At 40.8% G+C, this 12,510-nt stretch overlaps 1 protein-coding gene across 3 annotated transcripts in view; it reads right to left on the reverse strand.

Annotated features, from left to right (window-relative positions):
• The window catches only part of PHRF1 (PHD and ring finger domains 1), a 32,154-nt gene that overhangs the window by 8,167 nt on the left and 11,477 nt on the right, over nt 1-12,510 (reverse strand). For all 3 annotated transcript variants that reach the window (XM_026850366.1, XM_026850365.1, XM_026850367.1), the window contains exons 7-13: nt 9,781-9,878; nt 9,077-9,249; nt 5,070-5,199; nt 4,542-4,678; nt 3,535-3,722; nt 2,622-2,741; nt 493-647 (exon numbers count right to left, since the gene is read on the reverse strand). In XM_026850366.1, coding sequence (XP_026706167.1) covers nt 493-647; nt 2,622-2,741; nt 3,535-3,722; nt 4,542-4,678; nt 5,070-5,199; nt 9,077-9,249; nt 9,781-9,878 — 1,001 coding nt within the window. The remainder of the gene's footprint in view (nt 1-492; nt 648-2,621; nt 2,742-3,534; nt 3,723-4,541; nt 4,679-5,069; nt 5,200-9,076; nt 9,250-9,780; nt 9,879-12,510) is intronic.

A 12,510-nucleotide genomic window follows, 5' to 3' on the forward strand; every position in this document is an offset into this window, starting at 1 on the left:
TAAGTATCAATTTGAAAAGATTCTTTCCAAATACAGCACCAAGGGAAGGCACAGCTGAAAATGCTAGCATGTATTCTAGAGCTCAACATTTACAAAGAAACTTCACTGCTCTTCAAACCAAACTACAGTGCACGGGCATGGCAGCAATGCATGACAAATGCCAGAAGAACTGGGTTTTAAGATACTCCTGCTCTATCCAGTCCTCCATTTTTATAACAAAGCATGAAACTACAGTGCAGTACTTCTGAAAGTATCTATTAAAATGAAAATCCTCCAGTAACATCTCACCTCTGCAATTAAAACGGAGACAAGTAACAGACCATTTGTATGGATTTTTAGATGGATTACTGCTGGCAACCACTGAATCTATCTTACAAATTCAAACGCTCAATAAGAGTATCCTTCTGTTTGAAGCCATGCAGCCTGTAGGACCAGGGCAGATGTGGGATGAAACAAAGAGGCTAATTGCACTAGGAAGTGCCAAACCCTTACCTGCCTTCTTCGCTGTCAGTGAGCCATCTCGGTTGATGACCACATCTGAACTACTCATCATGAGAAAGCTCTGTCCAGACAGGATACTTCCCAACAGATCAGGCACAGGGGCAGCTTCTGCTTCTTGGTCAGGACTCAAGACAGGTACACTGCTTCTGCATGTTTCAGAGGGGTTATATTTCCTTTACTCTTACAGCACTTGTTCTATACACACACATTACATTAAAAAGAAACCAAAATCAAGGGCATAAACAGAGGTCAGCCAGGAAAGTTCACTTGTAGTTTTGGCTTCACTAGAGTCATTCAGCCCCCATTCTCCCTCTGATAAACAGAAGGTGAAGCTTTTACTGACTGTCCACAGGAACACCAGAGGGTAGGAAAGCATGTAATCATACCAAAGAGCCCTGGTAAGTAAATGCTTTTAATCTTATTTAATAGTGGTGCTCATTGTGTTATTTATCAGGATTAACTTTCCAGTGCATTTAAGATGCATTTTTGAAGCGTAAACCATTGTTCAGCACATCAGAGATATTTCCATCCCAGCTGTCTCTCTTCCCCCCACCAAAATCACAATCACTCAGGCCTACACTGCTATCTAAAAAACCTGATGCAGCTTGAAACAGTGTTTAACACCAGCTAGAATATGCATAGGTGCCTACTGGTAGGGTAGCATGGCACAGGAGGAATTACACTGAAAGACAACAGCAATGCCCCCATGCACAACACAAACACTTCCCCTTATGCATTACTCAATCTTATGAAAACAGTTTAACTGTAAGTTTTCTGTTCTTGAAATACGGGCTGAAAAGGTTTGAGCGCTTTTGGTGTTGGGGTGTGGCTTTGTTTTTCTTTCTTTGCTTTTGTGTTGGTGGGATTTTGGGATTTGTTTTGTTCATTAAAAAAAAAAAAAAAAATCAACAAAAACCAAAAAAACCCAAAACCCAAACTTCAAAAGGGACCAACAGACACAGCTCTTTGAAGGAGCTACCCTTCATTTCTTATTGACAGCAAAGCAAGCTTTCCAAACATAACGTACACCAAAAACCTGTAATAACATATCACAGAAAGATAAAATGGGAAGGCTAAAAGATTGGGCTACCAGGCCAGAGCAGGAAACTCACTGTAGTCCAGGCAAATCAAGCCTTTAGAAAAACTGAATTTCAGCTAAAGAACTCTACCTTCAAAACAATGTGCTACTCAACTCGGAAGACATGGAAAGCTTCCTGAAAGGCTTCCTTCAGGATTGAAATAGGAAAAATAGAGAAATACTCCAAGTTATCATGGAAATATACTATCTTAATCCCGAGAAACCAATCTTCACCATTCTGGATGCATTAGAGGACAGCCATGTAAATCTCTCACACCTTTAATCATTTAAGCTAAGCGCCTTCCATTTACCCTAGTCTTCAGCTATCTCAGCCTTGCAGTTTTCTGTGACTTGGTTAGTACCTGCCTCGGTCATCTTCCCCACCCCTTTTCTTCTTATCATGATGCTGCTCTCTGTGCACTGTATCCCACACCCCAGTCCTGGAAATGCACTGTGGCTGCCAGTGGGAGGCACCCAGCAACGCTCCCCGGCAGGCACAGGGGCACACAACTAGCACACACATACAGCTGCCTGACAGCAAAGCAACTGTTAAACTGCACCATCAAACAAAGCTTTTTGAGCACCAGCAAATGGCAGAGGAATTGGGTGAGGAGGGTACATCCCTCCTCTCCTCCACTGACGGGCAATTAGATTCCCCAGCCCTCTCAAATAAGCAATCATTTTTTTAAAGGTTAATGAGACTGGGATTTAAAAATAGTAATGGGGTTACCAAACAATTCCAAACCATAAAGCCATAAGACCCAGAATAGGGTGGAAATACCAAACAGAAATTTCAGTGAAATAGCTAGAGCTTTTATGACAGAATAAGTGTGTGTCCTTCAACATAAAAAAAGGAATTCTTTCATAAAGTGTTGTGGTTATTTATCTACAGATGTGCAGGCAAGTGTGCACACACACTCTTTCAAAATATTCAGAGTAAGAAAAGAGTTAAACCAGGATGATCACCCAGTTTGCTCTTTTGTTAGGGTTAATAGACAATTAAGGAGACTAAAATAAAATAAGTAACTTGATGGATTTTTACCTGGGAAGACCCACAGAAATAGGTCTAGCTACAGGACGGTGAGACCTCAGTGCTGACTGGGAGAGAACTCTCCTTTTGGCACTCACTGGTGAATCTGGACTTGCTGGAACCTCTTCATTGCTGTGGGTAAAACACACACACACCGCCTGAAACTGTCTGAATGTTTTTCATGTCAAATAGATGAAGTAGATAATACTACTAGGACAGATATGATTAGAGAGCATCATTTGTTTTATTACAATGCATTACAAATGATGTGTGCAATACACTTATTTTTTGGGGCTACATAAATAGAACAGCGTAACTCAGCCAGCAGATTCAAATGTAGATTTTTATTTTTGGAAATATTACATGGGTAATTTCCTTTTATGAAAGGATCAAAAAGATTTATTTCAGTGGAAAAATAAATTTTACCAACAATAATTTCAGATGCCCCTTCCTCAGAATCCAAAGCTTAAGAGTGACACAGACTATGGCACAGTAAGATCCCTCCCGAATTTAAAGTGTCTGGAAAAGTGAAGATGGGAAAAGGAGAAACATGGAAGATTCCACAGGTCCATTTAATTCTACATGAAATCACAGTTCACTGTACCCCAAGAACACTAGCTATATTCACTTAAAAGGAATAAAAAGAAAATGACCGATCAGGATCTGACTCCTTCAAATTCTAGCCTTTGAATAATGCCATAGATCTTAAAGGTTTTCATGAGGCTTATTATTTCAGCAAACCTCACTAAAGAGGGCTGATTCTTTAAGAGCTCAGCAGCTCGGCCATGAAGCAAAGAAAGACCAGGCCAACGTGATTATTGTCTTCAGATGCAAGATCTACGCTTTGCAAAAAAAGTCCCACGTACAAACAAGCCGACACTTGTGAAATTATCAGGTCCCTGGTCATAATCCAGGGATATCTTACCTTTCGTAAGGATCCAACTCATATGGATCTCCAAACACAGACAGAGAAGCTGCACCGATGTCTGCTCTCATCAGACCAAGCGAGGGTTCCGGTGGTTTGTACATGGAAGGAAGTGAGGCCCCACGCAGAGGTTTACTAAGACCAAGAGTTCTTGCAATACGGGAGCGAGTAGTAACCTCATTTTTAACCTGCACAGATAAAGAGACTGGGTTATCTGTTAGGGCAGGTACGTACCCTGGGTTTAAAGCTCCACATTCTTCTTAGGCTAAGTACAGTCATCAGGTTACTACTGTCAGTAGCAGAAGTGGTGTGCATTTATTGTTCTATTTGTTTTAAAGCCCTTATTAAACTTCTAACTGTGGCCTAGATGTCACTTCATACAGAGACTGCATGTATCATGTTTAAGTGACCACATAAGCTAAGTTTCTAAAAATCTTTAATGATGTCATTCAAAATTGTCAGTTATTAAATTATTAAAGGCTGGAGGGACCGTTCTAGCTGCAGGATGTAAGCTCCAGTTAAGGTAGCCAAGACAAAAGTCAAGCTGGTGCAGAGTATTCAGTGTAGTCCATGTGAGAACAATATCCACAACTGAAAAGGATTCAGAGAGCCCTTACAGCTGATGAACTGGGTGTGCAACACCACGGACACAAACATCCATAGCCTATTAAACAGAACAGGTGGTGGCAATTTTAACTGAGCTTGCAGCAGCACCTAGTAAACACTAGAGCTGAATGGCAAGGCAGAGCACAAAGCCTGCAGGACACGCTCTACAGTGCAATGTAACAGGATTTGTCAGCAAACCCAACAGGCCTGCCTCAAGTTACAATTTGTTTCCATGTACAGCATCTTTCTGGAGTACACCAGATACATCCCGCACATACTCCCACCAGAAAAGAGTTATGTGCTATCATTGTAAGACAGTATTTTTTTCCACTGAATCCCATGTTATAGTGCTTTTACACATGGCTGAAAAATGGCAGATACTGACACTGGCAGAAACTCACATGTGATCTTACTCTCATCTTTTTCCCCCTTCTCTTCTTTATCAGGCGCTTTCGTCTCTTTAGCTGTGTCCCTGAACTCTTCTTCCCAGCAGAAGATTTTGTCTGAGTTCTTTTTTTGCCTCCTTTCTTCCTCCTACCTGATGGGACAAAAGACAATCAAGTATCTGGCTAAATGCTGGCACTGAATTTTATCCTATACTCCCCTTCTCATTCCCCCATGGCACACAAAACAACTAAGAGAGACCGCCAGTGTGCTGCAACACTTCCTCTCTATACCCACGGGGCAATCACATTTGAACCAGCAAAGCAGAAAAAGTGAAATGATCGGGATTTCTTTAAAAACAACCCTCAAGACACTTCTGGGCAGAGGCAGTATGGGGAAAGAAGAAAATGCATGTGGTACACTTCTGTAGCTGCACAGGTGTGGCAGGATACAGCTGATCTAGACTATTTTGTGTGATTCAGGCTTATCTTCCCAAAGCTTTTATTCTTGCAGATGGGAAGCCCAGGCAGTGTTGATGCCCTTACCTGTTTTTCTTTTCTGCCTAGCAGGAGGACGTGGTGCAAGAGGGCGCTGGTAGATGGCTGTGTTTAGGCCTGCTACAACTGCCTCAATTGTTTCATCCAGAAGAGAGGACATGAGGTACCTTGGCACGTGCTGCGTGAGGAATCAGAAGTTACATGATACAGGTACCTAAAGCTCAGCAATGAATTACTTATAAAAGCATTTGATGAAAAATGTATTTGAGATTTGAATGAGAAGCACTCGTGTCACCAGCTGTCAGTTAAGCGATTACGTCACCTTTCTCACCTACTGACTGTCATACTAAGGAGAACATGACCTTGCTCTTCAGCCTCCCTCAGTATCACAAGTCATGGCTAGCCTAACTCCTGACGCTTTAAATGAAAATCATCCCCAAGACTGACATTTCCTCAATGAAAAAGTTCACTTAACTTTCTCAAATCCACCCAACTGACCTCTGGCTCAGCACGCAGCAAAGTGTGATGATCAAAGTCTGAAAAGCCAAGTCCCCTGTCTTAAACTCTTCATTCTTTAGGTCAGGTTTACCTAATGCTTCAAAACATGTCCAGTGACAGCATTTCAAACACACACCTCGGGTCATTCACTGGAATGGTAGGTGTGAGTCCCCCTCCAGAGCACTATTTCATTGTGATAAGCAGGGGCTGCTCCTACAAGGTTCAAATTTCCCTTCCTCTCTATACCCAAGGGACAATCACATCTAAACACACACATTTGATGTGTATGGATTCTGAACCACCAGCCTCAGAATGTGAACTCAAACACAGCACAGGTTTGTTCCTTCCTTCCATTAGAATGACATTAAGAGCAGGTTTCTCTCAGCAGCTATGTTAAGTTGGCCATGCCCACACCAACTATATTCCTAAAATGTCATGGAGTCATAGAATCATAGATGGAAGGGACCTTTACAGATCATCTAGTCCAACCCCCCCCTGCCATGGGCAGGGACATCTTCCCTACCCCCTCTCCTTTCTTCAAGGAACTACAATGCATCAAGAAAAAGTTTCATGGGTGCAGAGATGCCTCTGATGGTACACATTATTTGCTGTGCTTATTTTCTACCAGAGCATATGCATCAGATCCTTGTACCGTTAAAAAAAAAAATGTATGTGGCACAAACACTAGGGGAGAATGGCTTCAGAGTATCTTGCAATGGCAAAAAAGCTTCAAACTGCAAATTGTTTGAAAACAGAACACACCAACAGAAACATATGCTTCACTTGATCTTACTATGGAAGTAATTTCACCAGGCTTCTCTGTTAGTGTCACTAATGCACGCTCCAAACTATTTTAATGAGCTATTTTTATTAGAATGTCATTTTTAAGTATTGAAGGTGCCAGTAAATACTACATAAGGTTCTCTGATTTGGAGAGCAGGATGGAGTAAGGAAAACCCTGAACATTACCTTAATCATATTAATTTTTCTAGAAGGACCTAAAATAGTGCATCTAGTTAACCACCACTAGTTTAGGCACCTACCAAACAGTAGATGAATTACAAAACAAACCGTCTCCTGAATACTAAAGCTTTCCAAGGATCTGGAATCAGCACCTCTCTGGGCTTTTAGGACAACACCTTACACACACCTTAACCAGTGGAATTAGGCTTCAGTCAACTCAAGGTAGGAGCTACAATAAGATGCACTTTTATTCAGACAAAGGGAATAAGCAACAGTGCCTTTCTAGGTATAGTTTGTATTAATCTCTGCAGACTGAGAAGTGGAGCTAGGGAATGGCTTCTTGAGTGGCAAGTACTGGGTTCCCAGGCTTACACTACTATGCAACAGTCAAGTCCCCAGGCACCACCTCTCTCATCTGCGAGAGACAGCTACACACCATTTCTAAAACAGGCAGGAAAAGAAAGAAGAGCACTAGCTGTTACCTTGCACAGCCTTTTGCCTCAAACAAGACTCTACTACAGGGTTTTTTTCAACTTAAGAGCCCTGACAACTCAGATGTAATTGCTTAACAGCAATGCATTAAGTTCTTCTATTCATTAAGTTTTTCTATTTTAGTAATTCTTCATTAAGTTTTTCTATTTTAGTAATTCTTCTGAAATTGAAATTAAAAGGCCTGGGTTTGGAGATGGGTGTTGGCAGCCAAATAGGATGACCTCCACCACGGAGGACGTAACAAATTTAAGGACTGCTAAAGCACTCTGGGAAGTCCTTAAATCAAGGAAAGAAAACGTGATAAAATCTCAAGATGAGCTAGATCTTCATTCATGGCATCTATTTCAAACTGTACTTACTGCTCTAATTCAGATCATTTGGGAATTGCTACAAATTTCTCTCCTCCCTGTTACAATGATTTTGATAAGAGATTTAACAGGTAAACTCTGGGGAGATAATTAACAGTACACTGTATCTTACCTTACTGCTGGTTGGGAAGAAATGGAAAAGCTCTGCTTTTTGGTCCAGATTCTGACATTTTGTTTTGCTTCCCTTAAGCCTGTCTCTATTTACCTTTATTTCTTCTGCCTGAAGTTACAGAATATAAAAGTACAGCTCATGAAGCTGAGGCACTTCACAATTTCAAGTGCATTTCCTTTTTTTTTCCTCACCTGACTTTTACAACTGGATTATTACAAGGGAAAACTTAATCTGCCAGACCTCCTACCTCAGCCTTCTCCCAGTCTGCACTTCACACTCCAAGGAGACAGACCCAATCTGAAATCCACAGCCAACTGACCAACTTCAAGAAATACTCTGTTGTATCTATTATTCCCTTACTCCCTCTTTTCTATATTTTTCTATCTTTAGAAAAAAAATGACTTAATACAACCAAAACGGCATGTTATTGACAGATTAAACCAAGTTTATATTCATAGAATCATGGAGTAATTCAGGTTGGCTGGGATCTTGGGGTGTCCCTCAGAAGGGTCTGACCTTTCTGTTCATTGGTCAACACTGAATTTAAACCAATTGGGTGAGGCCTTTCTTCAGGCAGGTGCTGGAGACTACCAAAGACAGGGTTTTCAAAAACTGTCCAAGCAACCTATTCCCACAGCTGACCATCCCTAGGGGGAAAAACAATTTTCCTTATGTCAAGTCAGAACCTCCCCTTCCTTTCAAAAGTTGTAGAATTTCACATGTTTCTACCAAAATTCAACAGCAACATTAATGAGGAACCAATTAACATATCACTAGTCCCATGGAGGTTATTTACAGGCTCTTATTCCATGCTAAATCACCATATGCTCCTGTGCAATTAAAGGCTTTTTATATTTATGGAAGTGACAGGTAGAGTACTTTGGCTAAAGCCAGAGAACAAAGCCAGCAGGAGATCCCCAAGTTTGAACATTCTCAGTTTGCAGCATACTAATTGTTACCTAAACGATCATAATTATCCCAGCCAACAGAAACATCTTGTCTGCCCTCATCTTCAGTAAACAGTTTAATGAATAAAGGATTTGAGGGCCCTTGGGTATTTGGGATACTTTCTTGCATAGATTTCTGGTACCTGTGAACGTGTTTGAACTCACACTGCCACATCATCGTGGACACTAGCATCTGGGTTTTTTTCTCCTCAATAAGAAGCTGATTTTCACAAATACAGAAACCTTAAAAATCCTAAATTTTTCTCTTCAATTTGGCTTAAGGTGGTCAACAATTTCTACTGCTGTGGGGCAGGGGGTAGGAGGACAAACATGCAAATACACATGCAGGTCAAATAAGCACACCCTGTCTTTGCAAAAAAAGCACACCAAAAAAACAGAAGTAGTACACAAACTGTGCATTAACAGCCGCTGGGAATAAAAATACAATTTTGCTCACAGCTGAGGTGATAAAAATGCAGCTTAAGAGAGGAAGCTACGACAGATTTCAAAATAGTCTTGTGCTCCACTCAATTTCCACATGTTCTACATCTCAATTTAAAAGAACTCCAGAACCACTAACCACTGAGCTATGGACAGTCACAGACAGCTGAGCTACTTAAGGGAGGGACTTATGTCAGTTATTCCAGAGGCTCATGAGTAAATACTCCTAAATACCTGTATTTGTTGCGCTGTTGTTATCCGGTTTCTGTTCACTGTTGCCCTAACTCGTTCGCTCTGCCGAGTTCTGGCTATAGCTCTGGTTCGGACGTGAGGGCGTAGCCTGCTCGTGGTAGGAATAACATCAGCCATGAGGGCAGCAACCTCTTCTTCACTGACATGGTCTGTATCTTGAAAAATAAGATGCTCAGGTCACTTGTCTTTCTACAGGTGAAAGCATTTAAAGAATTTTGGACAGACAAAGAAATTAGTATTCCCTTTCTTAAAGCAATCACCTCCAAAGGCAGACATTACCCTCTCAAAAGGAAATGAGTACAGACACTGCTGCTTCAGACTGTTACATAGAAAGACAATTTTCCAGGTAACAGAAATTGCTGCTACCTTGGCAATCTGAGGTCAGGATACTAATAAAGTCCTTCCAAAGTAGTACAATGCAGTTGCACCAAGGTGCTGGGCTTGACTCAGGAAGATTAATGCAAGCAGCTTCACAGGTTGTAACTGTGGATTAAAATCTTAATAAACAAGATCCTCTTATCATTCAAGATTTTAAGTCAACTCTCTTGATTCAAGAGAGAATGCCTATCAAAGCAATTATTTAAAACAGATAAAACCAGGGGTTAAACATCTCTTCAGCACAACACAAGTTTCACCTAAGTGAAGAGGAAAATCTTTACTGTGACTGGATACCATGAAACCCTCACCTGCAGCAGCACTGACACCCATGGGGGCACAGGCTGGACAGAACCATTCATCTACAGGGACTTCACTCAGAGGTGGATTAAGGCATTCCATGTGATACCTTGAGAAAAGAAAAAAAAAAAAGCAGCGGTCAAATAAAAACCAACGTGCTCCTTACCAAGGCAAGGGAGGCTATCCACACACTACATAAGGTGGACACATTTTCTTAAGCTTGAAACTATGGTCTACACATCTGCTTCTACCAATGTCCAGAGAAACGATGCTGCCTGATAGTTACATAAAGGTCTTTTCTAGATGGTATTTTGATCACTTTAGGCTTAAAAAAGCTCAGAAAAGTGAATGTTTTTTTCCCCTTGCTGTGTGGTGTATCCCTTGTCATTTGAAACCAAGCTGCAAGAAATATGCAGAGCCAAAGTTGATGGTGGAAAAGAGAAAGGAGTATTGAGGTGCTGGGGAGACAGGCCATCAGGAAACAACATCGCTTCCTGCAAACCAACATAGCACTAATGTTACTGGTCCTTATGAACGTTTTATTTTCCATAACTAGACATGGGTCAACTGCAATGCCTTGTGACGTTGAATAAACACACTGGACCCCATGTACACCCAGACTAAGACAGCTAGACTGAGCAGCCTCACCAGCTGCTTACAGGGAAGCTACCCAGGAAAGCCTTTCAACAGGGCCCAACTTGGGTTCTGTAATTTGTTCAATTCTGTTTTCAGCAATTAAAATATAGCCAAAGCGACATGTGTTAGTAGCACAGAATTTTTGAAGCAACTCATGTTCAAGTCACACTGCTAAAAAGAATTAAAACAGATTTCCCAAGTAAATGAGATGCTGCTCATGAAAACCAAGTGCATAGACCAAGTTCCTTAGGCAAGGAACATGCAGACACCACAGCCTTCGAATAAGAGTTTCAGCTGCAAATTAGCAACATTTCTATGACCAACTTTGTTCTTTTTCTAAAAGGGGAAACCCTATTTATTTCTGATGTAGTACAATGTTTAACTCTGAAATAAGCAGAGGAAGAAGTGAAGCTCTCTGTTTCATCTTCTCATGCCAAAATTCACTGCCTAACAACATATCTTAGTGCCTGGCCGCAGAGTAAGGAAAGGGAAGGAACATCCATGTGACACTACAATCCCATTTTATAGCAATACAAAAAAACCCCACAGACAGACTACAGCTGTTACTTTACTTTCCACCCATCACCCCAATTTCAGACTGGGTCTTTCAAACCTGTTCCCAACCATGTTGGGATAAACTCAATTTGCAGCTAAACTGTCAATACCAATGATATTATGTTTATACTAAAATATATTGATTGGCAATACAAAATGGAGTATCATGTCCTTCTTGCACGAAAGAGTACACCTTAGCAGATGAAATTTCACACTCTTTCAGAGACTTAAGAAGATGAAGTTGAAAAAGGATGTTTGCAATAAATCATTACTTAAAAAATAGAGTAGCAAAGTGTTTTCCTTCTCTGGGAAAGAAGAGTTCATTCTCCAACTACCAGCTATGAGGAATAAGGTCACTTCCCCAAAGCAGTATTCTGACAAGTAATACTGTTAGGTTCAGGCCAAAGTCATAACAAAAGTACTTGTAGCAAGAACTTCATTACATACTTTTTCAATTATCTCAGAGTTCTGAAGCCACATTATGACCCACTCAACAAGCAAAGACTTTCAGCCCTAAAACACTGGACACTGGAGAACTATTGCAACAGTTCTCTAGAGGCCCCTGGATAGGGAAAGACCACATCACAACAAAACTCAATGGCAGATCTTATAGAAGGACAACATGATACTTGTTTTACAAAAAAAACTCAAAAGAAAATTGATTTCGCTCACACTCATTCTCTCAAGTTCATTTACTTGCACTCTTGCACCTACCCATTCACAAGACTGCACGCCCAAGCAGTCTGGCCAGAACACTCTATGTGCACAGTGCAAGAGACACTGGCCACCAAGTCCTCAACACATCTCAGGGTCTGTGACTGGTAGCAAAGAACTAAGTTTGGACTTCTTCCTTGTGCCTCTGAGGAATGAATGGATGCTTCTGGGGACCTTCTGCCTCGTTATTTTGTCTCAATCCTCACAAACAATAAGAAAAAGGAGATCTATGAAATTTTGGGTCATGGATGTCACCCCAGGGTTCATTGACACTTATCTCTGTATCAGTACTACTCTCTTCTTGCTACTTGGTAACCTGAAGTCACACGTGTCACACCATTAATGCATTTAACCCTTTTTCTACTGTTTGTTCAAGTGTTTAGGTATGTGCACTTTTGTACTCACATCAATCTTAATGCTATTGTTACACAGTTCAGAAAGTTAGGTTGTTACAAGCCTTACCCAAAAATGATTTCAATGGAAAAAGGTTTGATTGCTTAAACCATAACTTAATACCACACAGTTTAAACATTGTGAAAAACCACATCTAGCTAAAAGCAATAGAAAGACAGAATGACCCCACTGGCTTTAGAAGTGTTGGCAAAAATAACAGACAAAATTTTCATTCCAGCGTCAGGTCAGACAGACAATTTAGAGGAATAAAACTAGGGTTTGAAACAAGATATTCTATGTTTTTTTAAAGTTAATCGCATTCATGGAGAGCTGGTAAAGACTGCAAGTACTTCCAGAAGTACTAATGCTAGAAGTCAAGGATTTATAAAGAACTTCTTAGGAAAATAAGATAAAAATCAAAAACTGTAGCAGACTTGGGGGGG

Source organism: Athene cunicularia (genome assembly GCF_003259725.1).
Source record: "Athene cunicularia isolate RWA chromosome 5 unlocalized genomic scaffold, athCun1 chr5_part2, whole genome shotgun sequence".
NCBI lineage: Eukaryota > Metazoa > Chordata > Aves > Strigiformes > Strigidae > Athene > Athene cunicularia.